Source organism: Taurulus bubalis, assembly GCF_910589615.1.
Source record: "Taurulus bubalis genome assembly, chromosome: 3".
Classification (NCBI taxonomy): Eukaryota; Metazoa; Chordata; class Actinopteri; order Perciformes; family Cottidae; genus Taurulus; species Taurulus bubalis.
Genome location: NC_136591.1, coordinates 10,450,261 through 10,471,249, shown reverse-complemented (window position 1 = coordinate 10,471,249; position 20,989 = coordinate 10,450,261). Strand labels below are relative to the sequence as shown.

At 43.7% G+C, this 20,989-nt stretch overlaps 1 protein-coding gene across 4 annotated transcripts in view; it reads right to left on the bottom strand.

Annotated features, from left to right (window-relative positions):
• Nucleotides 1-19,474, bottom strand: part of LOC306734727 (protein phosphatase 3 catalytic subunit alpha) — a 59,896-nt gene extending 40,422 nt beyond the window's left edge. For all 4 annotated transcript variants that reach the window (XM_079216110.1, XM_079216111.1, XM_079216109.1 and 1 more), the window contains exon 1: nt 19,385-19,474. In XM_079216110.1, coding sequence (XP_079072236.1) covers nt 19,385-19,445 — 61 coding nt within the window. In that variant the 5' untranslated portion in view covers nt 19,446-19,474. The remainder of the gene's footprint in view (nt 1-19,384) is intronic.
• Nucleotides 19,475-20,989: the final 1,515 nt, after the last annotated feature.

Here is a 20,989-nt window from a genome sequence, read left to right as displayed (position 1 = left end):
ACCTATAAAACATATAAGCCTCCCATCTGGCCACCGATGACAGTCCAGAGATTTAAAAAGGCCTGCAGGAATTAGGGCTAACGGAGGAAAGGTCACCTATAAATTGGCGCAAACCTCTTTACCATGCATTAGTAGGGATAGAAGCCGGCCCTGAACGAAGCGCTTAACGAAGCCCAGCTTTGAAGCTCAGTGCTTTTGAGTCTGCCGAATGTATCTGTGAGGTGCGAGATTGGAGTTGTTACCTCTGTGGTTGAGGCAGGAAGGAGAGCCGAGCCAGTGGCACTCACCCTCCCAAGGACAGAGTGGCAGAAAGAGAGAAAAAGGCAGGGAAAAGAACCCGATGGCTGCCTCAGAGGAAATAAAAATGCAGAAAGGGACCGAGCAGAACCGCCAACAAAGACTTAGAGGGCTTGTATCAGAGCTGTAATGCTACAGAAACCAGCAGGTATTAATCATTTGTACACACAAATTATCAATCCTTCCCTCAAATTAACAATTTAATCTTGCACTATTTTATTTGCCTCCTGTAATTATTAATTCATGCCCTAAAATTACAAAATTGAGCCTTCAAATTACTCAATGCATTGCATTCCCCTAAATTCAACACTCTATATGATCGTGGAGCTACACTGGATGCTGTTTCAGCACTGCTTGCTGGTCAGCTTTGGTTACATGGAGCACACATGGCACTGCTGTGCACTGCACCAAAAATAAACTGTCCAAGTTGTCAGAGAAATACCTAAAACAACCTAAATAGGCCAATTGGGTTAAACAGTATCATTCTGTTCCAGGTTTTGGCACAACACAGCGACATTTGTCCCGCCATTATTTATTTCGCGGAATAACATAATTTCCGATCAGTAAATTCATGTTCATGAAACTCGATTTGAAGCTACTTATGCGCATACATCTAAATTTGACGAGCGACACATGCTCAAAAAAACAATTCTAATGAAATTTGATGTATTTTCTGGTCACATTCCCCAAATAATTTCACAAATAAGAAACACTAAAACTATTTGATTGTACATGCATGTACACATTGCAAGCTTTGAAAAAATACATTTAATGAATCTAACTGCTCATTCTCACAACTTTGTTAGTCAGTACAACTAATTGCAGCTAATTGCAGACCATGGCTGCCACAACCAGTGGACTGCAACTGTACTTGAAAGAGTTGCTGACCGTCAACTGCTGCAGCGGTGAAAGCTTTTAAATTGCCTTAAACAAACAGGAGAGGTATTAGATACAAGTGAGTAAAAGTGGTTGCCAGGGAAACAGCGCTGAAGAATCTCAGTCTTAATCTTTCATCCATCAAAAAATTGGCTGAAAAAAAAACAAAACGCCAGCAGCATGTTAGATTCTGCACCAACGTGATCCCAGGCTGGAAATCTGAGCGGGAGCCTTATCAGCAAGATTCCACTGTTACGTGCTTAATAGATTAGATATTAGCAGAATGTGGTGAACACAAACAAAAAAGGAGTGTGATGGTGCATCTGACACCACATCTGTTCGCTGCAATAACATGTGTCCGTCTCCACAGTGGTAGCCATGAATGACATTTAACAAGGGAGCCTCATTATTAAGATAGACAGGTCAGACGCGAAACAAACCAACAAAACAGCCAAGGTCCATCCTGCCATGGCTGTCAGGGTTATCAAAGACCATCACGCGCTGATGGAAAATAGCCCATAGCGGGGTTTTAGAGACCGGTGCGACAGCAACGCGAGAGTGAGTGACAAGCAAACGTTAATCCCGCTGCTGGCTCAACAGATTTTAGATGAGAGATGTAGAAAGCGTTAGCAGCAGCAGGTGATCAAAATGCACCGCTGCTCAGACAGCACTCTGACTAAGTCCCTGATTAATTAGTGAGGTTAGGGCTGAAGCGTGGGAGGCAGGCGTGGGTGAACAGGATAGATAAATGTATGGAGGGATGGATAGATGGGAGTAGGCGGTGAGTGCTGTGGTGGGGGATGGGCCTTTTCTAAGGGATGTCCCTGTACTGTTTTTTCTGGGGGTGGTGGGGCATGCGGCGAGCCATCGATGTAGCAGCCAATCAATGACACAGTGAAAGGTCGGCAGAGACCTGGATCGCAGGCTGGCAAATGACTACGGTTATTTGGAGCTGTAGTGGGGGTGGTGCATGAGTCATGAGTGAAAAGATCGGTCGGTGAAATAAAAGTGCATCAGGGGTCAAGATGAAAACATTAAACAAAAGTGTGCTGGCAGAAAGGGCAACCGTCAATCTCTCAAAAAGCGATCCACCTTCTTACTCAGAGTTCACTGATGGGATGTCTCGACCGATTTATTATTTACACACAACTTACAGTCTCCAGCAAATGATTAGCTGTGCCAGTAAGGACCGATCATCTATTCTCTAAACAAAAAAGGGGGGCGGAAATAAAGGTACAACAGCTTTTATAGCTTTCAGCTTTTACACTCCTTGGATGGAATCTGTTGGGTCTACTTTTCAACCGACCAAGACACTCGGCAACACGGGGGGGCTTTTGTTTTTATTTAGCGATGTAAGATTCAACTGGTGTGGCAAAATGTAGAAAAACTATGGAAATATTGGAGCATTTTATCATATTGCGTCAGTGATTCTTTCTGCCTCTTTCAATTGGCATAATCAAAAGCCATGTTCAAATATGTGTTGATGTTGAAACTGGCCTTCTTACCAACCTTTAAAATGAATTTTAGTTGTACAAATGTCATATATGAGGGAAAAGATACCAGGTATTTTTCAGATAACTTGAGTTGAGGTATCGGCATTGATGTTGGGAGAGAAAGTTTGATTAATGTATCCTTGAAAGCTACTAAGCTGCCACATGCATTAAAACAAAACTCTAGCTCTGGAAGATAAACTACGCTAATAAATCCAAGAGCTATGAAGACTTTGGCAAATTCAAATGATTGCAAATAGGAGATAAACGTGCAAGGGATCAATAGAAAGTGTGAAAGTCAGAGGGACAGAATACCCAAAATAGCACCATTGAACTATCAGACGTGTCAATTCCAACTACCAAGAAGCTATGCCTTTGGTCAGTGCTGAGGTGTTGAGAGCCAACAGACCAGAAAAAAAGAAGAAAAAAAAAGAAGCTCAATCTCAATGTAAAACATGGCAGATTTGCAAGTTTTCGCTTTTTTTTTTTTTTTTTTTTTTTTTCGCAACGCTTTTTGGTATTTCCTCTGAAAGCCACTCTGACAGGCCCTGAAGAAGACATTCCCTGCTAGCTTTGCCATGCTGAGGCCTGCTCCCCACCCCCCCACACACTTCCTCCACAATGCCGTGACACAGGATTAGCTTTCATTAGAGAAGGCGCTGTAATCAGCTTTGGAGCATAGCAGAGACGGAACAATGGAGGAGGCTGAAAGGATCTGGAAGACGGGGTGCTTTGGGTGCATGCTCGGCTGTGTGCAAGCTATTCCCACAAATGGAACCTGTGGCACATAACAGCCAGACAGTTTCCCAGCCACACTTATCTGTATATTCCCCAGTGTTGTGTACTGCGCTTAAAAGACCTCCATCATGACAAACACGGCATAAATGCAACATGCGAATGACTTCACTTGTCGTTTCAAGTTCCCTGAAACCACAGGCAGACAATCGGTTATAAGCCACACCATAGTTTTTGCAGCCACACTGTATTAGCACGATTATTATCTTATGGCAGACATTGAGAGAGAAAGATAGATGACTGGCCGACCAGTGATTTCACCCATTTAGTCTGGTTTATCCTTAATTTGCTACTGCTCAAGCGAGACCATGAGCTAACACCGACGCAAAGCAAAGCAATGTGCAGAACTCATGCTCACTGGATCAAATGGCTGTCGGCTTTGTTTTTTGTCCAGGAGAATTGCACAAAGTGAGATCAAGATATTTTTCTCTGCCAGCTGATCACAACTCTAAATTGCCATTCATAGATCAAACGAAAGTCAATCCGGCTTCCCATAAGGTCCATGCTATCATGTGTCTGGTCTTCGTCTCAAATGATAGCAGGTTTCTGCAGGGCTTCGAGGCTACAATTTCAAGCTTTTCTTCAGATGGTAAACAGAAAGGTCAGGCAGCCGAGGAGGGATTGGTGGGCGTGTTTGGACTCCAGTCTGGACAGAAAAACCTGGCCCTTCACGTGCACAGAACCACCTTTGTGCGAGTCCTTCGTCGCTCTCCATCATGCTGTCAACTGGTGCTTGCATTGGGAAGGACTGACGACGCGGGTCCATCGAGAACACGTGTCCCCCAATAACCCAAGAGAGCAGGCGGCCACTTCACAAAGCGTCCTCGTTGGTTGCTTGTTCTCGGAGTGTGTGGTGACAGGCGGACGAGAAGCTGGACACGATACAGATCCGCTGTGTCTCAGCTAGAGGTTATCAAAAAAAGCTTCACTGCTATGTTAAACATCTGAAACTCAGTATTATAATGATATCATGACAGAGTACAACAAATATATTGCAGGATGCTACCACATTTAAACCAGACAGTTTTGGAGCAACTTTTGCATAAGTGCTTTAAAATGTTGGTTTGATCTTAAAATTGTCAGCACAGTAAGTGAATTAGTTCAACATTTTGCACCTGGGATTCATATTTAAATGTCGTTAGGATATATATATATTTGTAATCCTTTTCACTGCCTGCTGCAGTCAAGTATCTAGAGCCATATTGTAGCTCCTTTTAAATATTTCAATCCAAACATGTAAACCCTCTGGAGAGAAGACTGAAAAGGAATTTCAGCTGGCAGAACACATTTGCCGCAAGCATCATGGCATATCACATCTTGTTCGCGGTGTATAAAAAATAAATCAAGGATGGCATCCACACACACAAATATCTGGCCGTTACCTATGGGAGGTCAAGCACTGAGCCATGTTGTGCTACCTCAACCCGCACATAAGAAATCTAGAATGACGATAACGGCGTGGATCCTGACACAATAGGATCCTACCCTACGTTATTCAATGCAGTGGTTCTCAAATGGGGGTACGTGTACCCCCAGAGGTTTGTGAAGGCACTCCAAGGGGTATGCTAAATATATTTTAAAAGAGCATCCATTCAAAAATCCTTTAAAAATTGTTATTTTTCAAATATTCAATACAATATAAGTGTGAGATAACCAAAAATGCTTTGCACTGGTTCATCAGTGGTACATCACTGAAAAAAGGCTGAGAACCACTGATCTAATACAACAATATGGCATGCAAATGAATGAAAAAATGTGGCTATGTTGCAGAAAGTCCAACTGACTTGTGTTTTCTGCACTCATTCGCAGCTTGCCTCTGAGATAATATGCCTCAACAGGCGTGATCGCACCTCCCAAGGAGGGCTCGTTGGCAGCCGAGATGTTGGCATTTCTAGAATGCAATTACTAGACGCATACAGAGGGGATGAGGCCAGTCTATATTTGCAACCACACTTGGTAAACGGAGCATACGAGACTGGAGGCCGACCCAAATAAAAAAAACACAGCCTGAACTGTAGATAACGCTCCTCATCATTAATTAACTCACCTTCCGGTACTCCTCTCAGCTCGGGAGGTTACCTGCTCGACTTGAAAGTGAATACCTCCCTGCCACTATCACAATGATCTGTGAACTGGGGCAAACCCTCCCAACCGCACGAGAATAGCCTCGTCACATATGTGAAACGGCATTCCTCCACGATATGTCCAAGGGGACAAAGGAAGGTCAAAAAAATGGCAAGCACACATCTAAAAAATAAACATAAATACAAGTAAAATACCACATTTGAAACTGCACTCAGGGATCAGGATTCGAGCATAATAAGACACATCTAATATTGTAACGGGCATCTTTGTGGCATCAAACGTTTGTGTCCAAGAGATCCGCGGTTGAGTTTTAATTTTCTGGCTGACTGGCTGTGGTTTTTCTGGTGAACAGGTGGTGAGGCAATGGGATGGAGCAGCCAGCCACCTCCTCCCACCTCTTGCCAAGAAAACAAGGCCCCTAAGAGCCCCCTTCCTCCTCCACCGCCGCCCCCCACCCAAAGCCCACGCCCACCTCTCAAGTCCATCTCTGAATCTAGGCCATGACTGTGCGGGTGTGGTGGGTTCTCCTGCCAGCAGGGGCACCTGACTGCCAAGAAAGAAATTCAAAAAACGACATAGAGGGAGGGAAACAAAGGAATTACTTCCCTATAAGACCAAAGGAATTCTGAGTCAGCAAAAAGGGCTATAACCACACACACACACACACACACACACACACACACACACACACACACACACACACACACACACACACACACACACACACACACACACACACACACACACACACACACACACCTTGTCTCGTCATTCCCACCCCCCTGGAGGAGCTCTATATATCAGGAGAAGCTGTGACGGAGCCCCTGAAGTAGCCGCTATTATGCAACCCTTCTGGGCTTAAAGTGACTGTAAAGTAAATCATCCTTCTCTGCTGCCAGTCTGACCTCTATACTGCAGGGAAAGCACTTTGAAAATTCACTAGCGGAGTATTACGCCGAAGGCACCATCTGTGCAGGCTTTACTAGGAGCCGCGAGATTAAAAGGCAGTTAAAGCATCACATTCAAAAGCCATCTCTGCAGTCAGCGTCCAACCAAAGACAAGATGTGTAATTAAGGGCCGGGGCCTCTATACAACTCTAGGTGCTGCCTGGTGGCGCGGGTCAAACAGTAGTGGGCTGTCGAGGTCAAGACCCCGATCCCGCCGGGCCAAACGGGGCCTGCTGCAAGGGTCATGTGTCCTTGAGGATCCGGTCAGCGAGTAAGTTCAGGACTCAGGAAGGGACACTTGACAGCTTGACTGCCTGAAGGGAGTCTCGACTCCCAGACTCTCCTCTGCTGTGGTCAAAGGCCTGCTGCATTGCCTTTCTTACTTGGTATGTTGCTCTGCAGGGCTATGCTTAGCATCAGTTCAGTGCCTCTCAGAGTCACCATCACATTTGGGATCGCCTAACACAAAGGCTTGATTCGTTACAGTCAGATGGCTGAGAGGACTACCCAATATTTCTAAATTGTCCTTCATGCTTTTTAGGTTGAAGAAAGTCCTCTTTACAAATCGATGTTATTTTATATAATGCACGGTTTGCAAAAAGAATATGGAAAGCAAAATGCTGTACAAAGGTTCAACCAGATGGATAATTGAAAGGGCAAAAAGAGACAATGCTCCCACTGAGCAACAGTTGAATATAAATAGAAGAAATCGGTTGGTTGGTAAAATAAACTGGAAGCTCGGCATCAAAACGTGGAACAAGTTCCTGTTTCAGTGTCAAGTGCATAATCCTGAAACAAGCTGGAATTTTTGTTGATTAAGCACAGCTATTCATAACACACAACAGAAATGCTGTCTTGCACTGCGTCTGCTCACACAGGTGAAATGTAAGGAAATTAAGTAGAATTATGATATTTAAAAAAAATCAAGCTAGTAGTTAGTACAAAAGTTGTAGAGCTGTAGAGCATGGTATTAGTTAATTACAATACATTTGAGAACATGACTGCTACAAATACCACTGATACAAGCACATCATCAGAGTAAGGCTGTCTTATAAGAGTCTTGTAAAAGAGTCAGAGGAGATAACTTCAAATACAACTCATTTACAAACATTTCAAAACAAGGAGGTGATCTTTGTGGAATCAAATAGTTTTACCACATGTAGTGTATCAGTACTTGCTCAACTACGTCATGCGATATGCTACTTCAGTACACTCTCGGATGAAATATTACTGGGACCAGAAAAAATTAAATAAAAAATTGCATTTACATTATGATGACTACCACTGACTCCCCCTGGAACAACAACAACTATCTCTGGGGTTGGCTGTTTATAACCACTTTCTTCACTAAATACAGACGGAGACACAAAAGCATATGCTGCCATAGATCTTGGCAGGTAGTGGATTCTAAAAACACACTACATCCCGTGCAGGGTTGCAGGTTGATACTGCTCGAGCGCATAGCTCTGTACTATATACCATCTGTTGGGCTGAAAAGAAGTCCCTGCCATCTTAAATGACGTTTACAACACAGACAGCACTCAACAACTGTTTAATGCAGCTTTCAACTACTGACTGCCAATGTTATTCTCGTGAAGTGTTTGAGATTGATTTAAAAAAGAAAGAATTTGGGCTGGTTGAGGGGGAATGCCAAATCGATTTGACTCTCGCCAATTGCTGCCGAAGAGCTGGCCGAAAAATCACTTGGAGATACACTATCTGCCGGCTGACCGGCAGATTTGTACCTCGATTTGGCCGTCCCCAAGGCTTGCCACATTCCGCCAGGGGGATCGGATTACGTTCTATACAGGGAGACGGGCCTGAAGCATTCTGGGCGTTTTGGTCTTACAAACATGGGTCTGGCACAGTTGAGCAGCAGCGCGAGCAAGCAAGCTTTTTCTTTTTAAGGAACGAAAAGAATGAATGGCAAGACGACGGCCTAGAGAGGAAGCATTGTAGTCGTGGTTGAAAGCGGGGATGGCATAACCGCAGCGAAAACTAAATGGAGGAAAAAGACAAGAAATATACGCGGCAGGAGGGTAGCTGGGATACATGACAGAGAGACAGGAAACAGTTGAGCCTGTGAAAAAAAAAAAGAAGATAATCTGCCGCCGTACAGTATGTCTCACATTTTTACACGACAGAGGAAAAAAAAGAAGACAGTGCTGACTAAGTAACTGCCGGGGCCCCGGTAGAAAAGCTGTCAAAGACGTTGTACTCTTTAGTCTTCTTGAGACTGTGTGTCACTGACATACCCGTGCTTGTGCTCACAGCAGTGACTGTGCGCCAGTGAGCTTGTGTGTCACTCGTCAACCTCGCCACTTTCTGTGGAGGCTGGGCCACTATTAAAGACTTGCATGATATGGCGAAGCAACAAACAAGCTGCCAAAAAAAACACAACAAATACAGTTAGCGTGTGTGTGTGTGTGTGTGTGTGTGTGTGTGTGTGTGTGCGTGCGTGCAGGACTGAGGGGGTGACAATGACATTAATTACCAAAAATAAGCCCACATCGTGGGGCTCGGGAGTTAATGCAGAGTCCAGATTAGCTTGTTGAAACAACATGTCTCCCACGGTTCCGTGATTCAGTTTTCAGAAGCTTCACACTCGCGCCAAAGTCAAATCCGTGGAATGGGAGGCTCCCACTGCTTCTTTGAGTTTGACATTCTTCAGAGTCATCGGCACACATATGAAAACACACAGGTGCATGTATGGACATGAACGACAGTGACAGTTTACTAGTGCATCACGGTCCGCGGAAGAGCGGGAACGCTCTGCGTGCAGTCAATAAAGCAAAGATTCTGCAGCTCATAAGCGGCAGGCCCACTTGACGGCAAACAAATAAAAAGATACACAAGTGCGAGCCCACGAGGCCCTCCCTCACCCCTAATGGTCCGATGCGGAGCGGGACGGCATTAAAGCTCAAATGATTGGTCATTGTAATGCATGGCTCCCCGGCGCGGTTTGGACAGGCACAAAATCAATCGGAGCCCTGGGACACACTAACCTCTCTGCAATCTGGCTAGCAGAGGCCCGCTGTGAGCTCAGACTGATGAGGTATCAGTTTGCACCATCACTGTGCTCGCCCTCGGCCAGACAACTGTGGGGGGGTAAACTCAGAGTCAGGTTTGCCTCCATAGGGGGGGCCCACGGGGGCATCTGCGACCGGCCTTTTGTTGCTGAGATACAGTCCATCGAGGACAAACCAATGTAAATTAAATCTAACTTTAACCAAGATAGATTTACCCTGCAATTACTTGCAGACTATTCCCGGAAGAAGAGGAATTGCTGAGGGCCAACTGCCAGTAATGAAATGTCACCTGGTGGTCCTTGAATTGACCCTTTGGCCTGATTCAACAGACAGAACAGCAAGGGCCACGGTAACAAATATATGCCACGATAGATCCACCCGTCACGACTCTGGCTCGGCTCAGCCTCTGCAGAAGATGAGAAGCAAGTACTTTCTGGTCTGGTTCCACAAACCAACATCCAATGAAATATTTTCCTTTTCCTATGGTAGACTAAGGCAAGCAGACACCAAACAAAATCACCAGCACACGGAATAAGGGGGGGCATTTTCAGCCAGGTGGTCTATAATTAACGCGTGTGAATGAGTGTAAATAAACCTTGAGGCCTCGACTCACCTCCAGCTGTATTTGTATAACTGGAGTTTCTCTCTCGTCCACACACTGGGTGCGTTAGCTGGTTGGCTAACAACACCTGAAAGAAAGGAACAGTTACCCCGGGGTCGTCTTTCCACAGATCAACCGTGAATGAACAGAGGAAAAACAACGTGGCATATAATGGCTTATTTACCCATCTGTAATTAGGGTTTTCCTCAATTATGCTAATTTTGGTTAATTTGCTTAATAGAGCTAAGAAATAATAAAATAAAATAAATCCTTTCAAAGTAAAAGTGGTTCTATCGCTCTCAAATCTTGCAACCACTGCTACTCGAGGCTTTAAGAAAGTGTATCCATAATACGTGATTGAAAGTATTGATTGGTCTGATAATTAAAAGGACCTGTGTACACCCAATATGATCTCCTTGCCTGATACAATCTATCCAGCAAAGGATTCATTTCTCGAGCCGCAGTTGAATTGATGATGATGAAAAGGGTGGGAAATTAAGTGGTGAGGAAGGGGGACGCACCCTCCGCTGCATTCTTCCACGGTGCAGCAAACAGCCGGCAGACTGGTAAAACTGGTACACATGACCCTACAAATAGTGAAAAGTCGCCAGTGCTGAAAAAGCCCTTAAAAATGTCAATCCGCACGTGAAGCCAGAAATCACAGGTCCAACTGTCCGAAAGCACAGCTCTGATGGCCAACGGCGCGCTCTGTGGCTGTGCATCAGCGATCAACTGAACCAAACCCCCGCCAAAATAAAGCAGCACTCTGACCTGAAAGGAGAAAAAATTGGGCCTGGCTGTTCGTCATTCCCAGGATGTGCTCCAATGGGTGCAATGGCGTCACTGTCCGTGTTTCAGGTATATTTTTCTTTTCTTTTTTTTTTTTAAACGACACAGTCAGGTCATCATAACAAACTCCCTCATAGCCGAGCTTCACCTGTCCAGCCATAACGCCGGACAAAGAGTTCAGGCCGTATATTGCTTGCTGCCGTGTCACCTCACGCACATGCTCACGTACTGAAAATTAAAGACATCTTGCATATTCATCAGTTCTTCATAGGAACACGTCGCACTTACATCAGCTTCAATTTATATCTGTGTGTAGGGGATGGGTGTCAACAAGTAGCGTTGCCTACGAGGCAGTAGAGAAGAGGCAATCTCGCGTTGACAGATACCATGAGATACTGCACTCCCTTCCCATTTCACCCCCCCCATACTTGCATCTGAGTCGATGAGCCAACACAAGAGTTACAACATTCCTCCGCTGCGGTGACTTTTCTCTGCTTACTAATCTACCATTTACAGGCAGGCCGCAGATGTCTTTACTCATTTTTACCCATATTTGAATACAAACCAGCGGCAGCCACAACACAGGAAGTGTGCGTCTATGTTATGCATCTGTCACACAGCAGCATGCCAGGGCTCGTCCCAATCCAAGACGACAAGACTCCCATTTAGCATGCAGGTATGCCTTCACCACAAGGCACCTCCTCCCGCTAATGGAGACAAGTGCAGCAGGGGAAACGAGGCCAAAATACGCTGCGTGTTCAAACTGAAGAGGTTTGTCCTCAATAAAAAATAAAAAGAAGAAGCACATAACCGTGTTTTATTCTGGAGATGTGAAAATGGTTTCTCATTTGGCATGCGGTTTGAGGTGGCTGTGTGTGTGTGTGTGTGTGTGTGTGTGTGTGTGTGTGTGTGTGTGTGTGTGTGTGTGTGTGTGTGTGCATACCTGTGGGCTGGAGTTAAATAAATATTCAGGCATTTATAACGTGTAGACAGGCTGTAATTCTCTGCTAATGATGCAGCTCGGGGTGTGAGGATTCATTCATCACACTGATGCATTGATTTAACGCAGATGTAACAGCATCAAAATGGGAACAGGAAAAAATATTATAAATTAACGTGGCTTCAGCAACAATACCTTTACTGTCTCGTCGGATCCACTGCTACCACTCCATGACCGAGATTGTTAAAAACTACTGATGCTTTATTTCATAAACAAGCACTGCAGACTAACAAGAGATCCCTAAAGTTAGAGATCCCTCCTCTGTCCGGTTCCTGAAATGAACAGGAAAGACAAAATACTGTAAAATACTGTAAAATACTCATTTCATAAAGCTTTTTTTTCAATACGGAACCTTTGTTGTTTGTCAAGTTTTATTTATACAGTTAAAAGAGATAATGGATAGTTTCAAAGTTTCAGCTTGACTGTTTTAAGAGGGAAAAGTCAGCTCAAATCTTCTGTGCGTCATTTAACAGTGTTGTTAAAGGTAATCCCACTGTCTTGTTCCGATTCACCATGAAAAACAATAATAATGACAGCCTTACTGGATTTACCACACGTTTGTTTTTGCTGATTTTGGCCGACAGTTACCAAATCTGACTGTAATCAACCAAATCAAATTAGGCGAAAAAAAAACAAAACAAAAAAAACACACGCACACACAAAATCGCTCCTGAACCAAAATAAACATCCACTGAGTTGTTAATTGAATGAGTCTCTGTGAAACTAATGAGTCACAGCCCTTGACAACGCATTTGCTCTCAATTTTTGCGTAACAGTATTTGGCAACAGTCCCGTGACAGATGGCTTTTCTATATCTGAATCCCAAATCAACTAAAAGTGACCCGTGTTGTGGCTCATGTACATGTATACATGAGTGTACACTCTAGCCCCCCTCCCCTCAAAAATCCAATAGCTTTTGGACTTGAAGCCGATTTACTACTCTACCGGCCTCCAATATCACCCAGCAACCCAGTTCACCGATTTGGCCCATCCTTCCCAACACTCACTGTACTGGGCGCCCAATGTGTAGTTACATGTGTTAGACGGCGTATTGATTGATTTGCGACTGCGCTGTGACACGACTCCTGTCCCCGTTCCAAATCTCTTTTTTGTGAGCCGCTGCAGCCGACAAAAGGGCCGTGTGCTGCTGTCTGCCAGCCATGAAATGGGAAATGCTGAGTGTTTGTTTATCCGGAGGCTGGGTTTTTTTCTTCCCAAAAATGATATGATGCATGGCTCACGGACGCCAATGTGGTGACGAGCAATCGAGAGTGGAATATTTGTTTGTTTGCTCCTCTGCGAAATGGCACTTTGGTGGTCGAGGAGGAGAATGCAGCGCCCCGTATTAAGATGAGCCGCAATGGTAAAAAGCTGCAGTGAAACTCGGCCCCTCTACATGGAAGCTACAAAACCGCTTATTAGAACCGGTACCGCTTCAAAAGGCTTCAACAGAGTTCAGAGAGTTGCAGACCCCCGAAACAGTTCGGGGGATCTGCAACTCTCATAGGTTTAGCAACAATCTGAAAATGCCATGGTAGGTAAACAATTTTTCTCCCCCTATTGCTTTATCGAGACCCAACATCCATTTGTTCACATGAATTAGCAAGAGCAGCAGCTTTAATGCACGGAGTCAGATTACAACCTCTGAGCGGAGCCGCCTTTATCCCCCTATATGGAGCTTAATCTGTCCAAATCCGCCGCTTTGCTGTGCCCTAAATCCACAACAGAGCCTAATTCCTCTTTAATCTAATGAGCGGTAAAGGTGCACTTACTCAGGTTCAGAATGCCACAGACTGTATCTGAGCGTCCCATCACAACAGAGGTAGGTCAAGTCTTCCCAACTAAACCATGATGCAATACACGGTTATCAAAACACTTATAAATAACTATTGTTATTATGGAGGCCCCCCCTGAAGACTCCGATACAGACTTACTATAACTAACTTTTTCTTATTCAAAAGGGTTTCCAACATCCAGAGAGCAACAGCCTTGCATGTCCATCCTAAATGTTGCCGGTCCTTTTGTTCACGACAAGGTTGACGCCCGGAGAGAAAACACTGAACATCAGTCGAGACCAGCAGCTGAAAGCTGGACCAATCGGCAAACTATGTTGCACAAACAATAATAATAATAATTGTGATCAGGATTTTTGTCCAAATATTTAAAACTGTGCGTGCGGTATTGAGGGTTTGGAATTTAAGCTCCTGCTCTCATGCAGCAGATAAAGCGCTCAACTGTCCAATCACAGGCTCCAATTAACCACTCTGCCAGCTAGATTATTTCACCTGTATGTGCTGTGTGGAGCACTAAATACAAAGGATTTAGCTGCATGCTATGATAGTATAATAATATCCATAAGTGATGCAACAATTATTCTGTTTATTATCAACTAATAACACTAATTGCCCATCACAATCTTATACTGGTAAAAATGAAAACTTTTGCTCCCAAAATTGGATTAGAGTTGGAATATAAATGGTGGCTAAATGAATGATCCTCCCTATAAGTGTGCCACAATCACACTAAACAAAAGAGTCTCGATCGGTGCCTCTTTTCTTCCCCATTCACACTTTCTAGTGAGTCAAGAAATGCTGAGCAACTCTCGCAGAGGAGATCAATTCAATCCATTAGAGAAAACACAGTCCAAGAGAATGAATATATTGTCTTAGAATCAGAACAATAAACATTTGTATTTTTGGGCAGCCAGTTCAATAACAATGCAACCACCCTCGGGAATTGGAAAGACAAAGGCATGAAGACAGTTTGATGTCATCCAGTTTGTTCCTTCTCCGTCCCGCAGAGCAGCACATGAACGTCGTCATTATTCACTCTTGATTAAAATTGACGGTCTTGCATAGGGCTGCAACAACGAATCGATAAAATCGATAAAAATCGATTATCAAAAGTGTTGGCAACGAATTTCATTATCGATCCGTTGTGTCGCGCGATTACTACGCCGGGCAATAAGTCGCGGAGAAGAAAAAAAAAAAGAGCAGAGCAGAGCAACTGGCCGGCCAGCGTTTCTGAGATTGGAGTGAGACACGAGAAAAGCTGAGGTTGTGATGTTCTCAAAAATAGAAGATCTTTGACAAGTCGAGTCTTGGCCAATCAGCGTATTCATGTTCCTCAAACTTGTTTTTAATGGAAGCTAGTCAGCTTGCTATCGCGTTAGCTAACGTGTTTGGGTTGTGTATTGTCGTTAAAGTTACGTTATGTTCCGTTACAGTTCAGTCTTGCTTGTAAAAAAACGTAACGTGATGAAACATGCCGTCACCCCCCGGTCTGGTTCAGTTCACGCGGTCACTCGTTAACGTTAAACCGGCGGATCTGGCTGCAGGTTTTTATTATTTTTTACTCAAAGTAGAATGAAGCAAATCACGTCATTGGGTTTAGCCAACAACGTGACGTCGTGGTCATAAGAGACCCAGAATGAAAGAGTTTAAGGAAGAGGACGCTCTATATGGAGCAGTGCAGCTTCCCTCTGTCCCAGTATTTCATACATATTGATAAAGCAGGGTATGTAAATGCAGCCTCTGGAGGGATCAATTACAGTAAAAAGGGCTCACATTTGGCAGATGTAAAGCATACATGTGTATGCTTTTAGTGTTAGTCCATTTTGTTGTTTTAATTAACAGCTCAGGGATGTTCAAGGAACAACCTGTTTGTGCACTTTCTGAAGATGTTTTGCACTGTCACTTCTGTTTTTGAATAAAGGGTTGGAAATTAACGCTTTTTTGATAAAAAAAATTTTTATCCGATTCATCGATTAATCGAAAAAATAATCAACCGATTAATCGATTATTAAAATAATCGTTAGTTGCAGCCCTAGTCTTGCGGAAGAACAATTTATGCGGCAAACATTTTTTCGCCCACGATCGGTAACGCCAAAGAACTTCTGACTCGACCACGATATTGCGGACCTTTTCTACTGAAATATTAACTTTTCAAATTACAGACAGAGCAGACTGGCACAGGCAGTGATTATAAATCGCTTACCTTTCCCATAGCGAACCTATTGCCATGCAAATAAAGCTAATGACGAGGTTCATGAATGCTAATGAGGACATATTACTGAGAATGCCGACACCCAGAGGGAAAATCCAGACAAATGACAAATGACTTCCTCTGAATTACACTTTGTTTGTACCCAATAGGAAAGAAACAAACAATACAGAATGATGGCACACACGCCAGATTAGGAAAATTAAGCAAAATCGTGTGCAAGTGTTCACATGTAAGGGAAGGATCAAGTATGTGGCGTTACTTAATGTTCTGTTCTAAAAATGACTCGGCTATCCAGCTGGGATCAGTGGCTGGCATTGCGCCGCTGTCACCACCGCCATTGCTCCAACCCACGCATGTCTGAGCATGGGGCCCTCTCCTCAAAAGTCAAATGTCAGATGTTATCCATCCCCACTCATAGAGAAGGACCCACCATCGGGGGCTCGGAGGCCCTGCTTATGAGCTGGTGACGGAAAAACACCATTACTGAGCTCGTTTCGCTTTTGGAGCGTGGTGGTTGTCATGATTGCACCGTGAAGACCACATTACTAACAGTTTATGTATTTTAGCCCCGGTACAAACTTTCATTCAGCACACGAATGTAGAGCACAATTGTGTCTCCACATTCAGTCATAGTTATTTGGCAAAAACTACACATTCAAAAGGCCGTAGTAGCTGCAAATGCTAATTATAAAAGTTCAATGAGTTTTTCAGTAAAAGTGAAAAGATTCACTGGTTTCAGGTTCTCTAATGTGAATATATAGTTGTCCTACTCTGTGATATTAAACTAAGTATCTTTGGGTTTGGGAATGTTGCAGGTCAGACAAAACAAGCAATTTGATAGGGCCAGGCAATATGGAGAAAAGCTAATATCACAATGTTTTGGACCATAAACTGATATAATATTGGTATACCGCCGATATTGCAGGGTTGATCATTGGTGTGTTCCAAAATGTTTACACAGTGATATTTTTGATAATTAAACATCAAGAAGGTGGATATAATGACTAAGTGGGTGAAGAAAGAACAGTCTGGTAAGTTCAGAAAATGTAATCATAATACTGTAATGCAGCCTTTAAAACCAGAGAAAAAAACAACACTCATGCCATGTCTTATGCAATATCCAAAATCCAAGACAACATCAACTCTAATATGACCAAATCAATATCATATTCATATATCGCCCAGCCCTACGATTTGAGTATGTAAACTGTGGAGATTTGTGGTTATTGAACGGTCAACTGATCAATTCTACACAAATTCTACACAACAACAGTATCAAACAATGTATCAACTTGGAAGTAATGGAGCTCATCTAATGTAATGGTGGATTGTTCATATAATTCCGGTTCTTTCGGTCTGGATCTGGGAAATTCTGCAACTTCTCCTGCTTCAGCTGAATAAACTCTTGTGAGTAATTGCTGTGCATGCAGCAGTGGCTTTCAGGAGCATTATGGTAATGCTTTTTGGAAACAGGTGGATGCAGAGCACTCATGATAAGTTCGACTGACACCTTGTAGCCGGGCAAACTAGGCAGCTGAAAGCAAATTACTTCAGACCTATAGCCTGCAGCTATTTTGGAGAGGTGCTATGTACACAGCCAGCGTCAGTGTTGTCATAATACTGATGCATTACCAAAACACTGACTTCTCCAAACTTGGATGAATGATGAGGTGAATTACTTTGCCGATCATCTGGTTGAAGAGGGAGCCCAAGAAACTAGGCCTCTCCTAAAAAGACCAAGGGATGCATTTGAACCCCGACTAGGACCAAAACAGACCTTTAAGAAGTAAAAATGCGTTGGCATCTCCCTCAGCATAAAGTATCCCACTGATCATGTTACATCTCTTCAAAAAGCCATACTTGTTGTATCTATTTTTCATTACCCTTCTAGTTGGTGGATACTGTAGGGGGATGATCTCTTGAAATATTCAGCACCAAAGCGCCCAAGACATGCTGTGACACGCTTTTAATGTTGAACCCCGTTTTCTGAGCGAAATGTAGCCCAAAACACAACGGGTTAGCGCTGTACCGAAAAGACCTTGTTGCAGTTGTTATCATTTTGTTCAACTTCTTTTTTTTGTTGCCTGTTTCAAATGTCACAGGGCTAAGCCGAAGAAAGCAATCAAGTGGAACTATATTTGCGATACAGCTCAGCGAGCCAGAGCTCAGGCGTGTCTTTAATATAGTCAATGACTCCAGTCATGGTCTTCTGAACGCTGTAGCATTGCCTTTTCCTCCATCCTTAGCAGAAATATTAGCGCTTAATGCTCACCGATGATCCAATCATTTCAAATGGTTGAACGCTTGAAACTTAGCCTGAACAGAAGTGACTCAACGTGTCCCCCTCCTGTGCTTGTGCACACTGCGATCACTGCACATGCCTGTTTGTAATGTACTTGAGGTTGGAGAGGATAATGGTTGCAACTAGTGCTGGAGCACCAACCAGCCAGCACAAATAAACACATTCTGTCATCTCGCTTCTGAGGAAAAAGGCTTCGCGTGTGTGTGTGTGTGTGTGTGTGTGTGTGTGTGTGTGTGTGTGTGTGTGTGTGTGTGTGTGTGTGTGTGTGTGTGTGTGTGTGTGTGTGTCCTCCGGCAAGAGGGATTTCACTTCCAACGACATTAGGGGCGCTCACAGTCTCACCGAAATTGGCTTTAACACTGCAACTTAGGTGGAGTGCACGCCTGTGAGGCGACATACGATGCCAAACTGACATGAAACTGAGCAGGCTGCATTGCTCCTGCTGCTTGTTCCAAGAGGTAGGTCGACTTGATAGTGATCTTTATTGCATTCTTATGGTAGACTGCAAAGGTGGAATGTCAGACCTGTAAAATGCACAGAAGGCAGGAAGCACCTCCCCATATGGCAGGAACACTAAAGGCACACACGATGGACAGACACCCCTCAAATGGGAGATCACAAAAACACAGACGACATCAAGTAGTATTATGCAATGGTGAAAAAAAAGAAGAAAAAAAAGGAGCCTTGGTGAAACTATGCTTGGTGATGCATGCAGAATGAGGGAAAATCGCCCTCGGGTAGAATGCACTGGTTGTGCAATATCTGCATGTATACTGTAAAGCTGTGCACTGTGTATATAAGCCAAAGGATCATGCATCTGGCACACTGCCGACTGTATTCGTTGCTAATGAAAACAGTGCACGTACGGACAGATGTGACACGTTCTCTAGAAAGATCCATGCTCTGGTCTGCAGACTGGAGTTGCCCTCACTTCCTAGTTTACTGCTGCTGTCATTGCTCGGCTAACACCCTTCTTCCCCCACAGCCAGCACACAATTGTGCTGCTGCTGCTGCTGCTGCTGTTGCTGTTGCCGCTGTTGCTGCTGCTGCTGCTTCGGCCGTGAATTCTTCAAGTCTGTCGCTGCTGGTCAGAGGCAGAGAGCCGTGGAAGCGTCTCGTTTCAGTGTGGCATGACACACACAAAATTAAGAATAATAACACACTTACATTTCACCACCCTGTCCGTCGTAGATAACTTCGGCTCATCATTCGGCTTGTTTTCGGACATTTCCAGTGTGATATAATATTGAGATATAGCAGAAATGAGACTGGAAACGGGTGCCTGCGTTGCTCCTGCCGAACAACTCTTGAGTCTACCCCGAGAAAAGAGACCGCAGTGATCTCACTCGACGCTATCAGCGGCCAGAAATACTTGCAACAGGGTTACAATTTCACTGCTGGTGCCGTAGGAGCTGCTCCGTCTGATTTACTGTTACTCTGTATCAAGTTGTCTGAGCGCAGTGCGCAGTCTAGAGTGCTCACCTTCAAGGCCCGCCCCCCGATCACACCGAGCCCGTCTATTGGCGGAGAGCGGCAGTCTGCCACTCTGCGTGTCCATTCACTTTTATTAAAGGACTGTTTCTGTGTCAATCTGGTCTGGTATGAATAACTGTATGAATAAGTCGTATGAATAACTTATGATACATTTGTGGCTGGGTGTGCTCAGTAAATACTTGAATGAACAGATAAAAAAAAAAAATGAAATACCCGATCTCTTCACAAAAGCAGATCATATGAATAATATATTATTTTGCACAACAAAGGATCTATCTGCTGGAAACATATTTGGATCCTACAAATATATTATCGGTACATCATTTTCACCTGAAAAAGAATAGAAAAAGTAGAAGAAAAGTTAAAAAAAAAAAACTGTAAAACTGTGCATGGTCTATATTTAATTTCTTTATTTGTAAAGGTAACATAGTTTATTCAACATGTCTGTAAATGTGCCAGTGTTCACCCACTGGCTACTTTTCTACTGCAGATCTTTGAAGGTTGACAGTCTTCAGTTGACAGTTGACTTGCCGTCAATTAATATGTTATACAGACACAATTATTAGATAGAAAGGCAAAAATCACAAGACAAAACAATGAGAAGGTATGTCAAACATTATGAGTTGGTAAGAAAAGGTTTTGAGATAAACTGTCAAAATGATGACATCGTAAGGAAAGTTGTATTTATTTAGTAATTTCGTCACAACTAACATTTCATATTTCTTTTACTTCTTTTACTGGCTGAAATGGGCTTCCGTAGCTCAGGGCCATTCAAAAATAATAAAGATAGAACGATATCCAGAACACAAGGCCATATTTCAATTAAATTTGCTCTGGACTTTCATAGTTCCCTGAGGATGAACCCCGATAGTTTTACTGAAACGCTGATCTTTCTATTTTGGATGCTTGAATACTTTTCCTCCAGTGCCCCCCTCAGGATAAGAGTTGCAGCTTCAGTCTTGTTTGTTGACAGTGATAACAGCATATCTCTTTGAGGACATTTTATTCATTACATGTTTATATAGAACAAGTAGCTGAAATGATTGCCTGCTATAGTGGACGTGATCTGCTCAGTTCAACTCCCTGTGGATCCTGCCTTTGTGGTTACATCATAGGCATACACACACAATGTGAGTGAGTTAGAAGTGTGTGCATCTGCATGGAGCAGAATGATCTTTCATTGGTGAGTCACCAGGCGATTGGCCTGAAGGAGACCTCAGCGCTCACCTGCTCATTTCCTCTGCAGTTGTGAATTCTGGTTACCCCACTGCTGCCCAG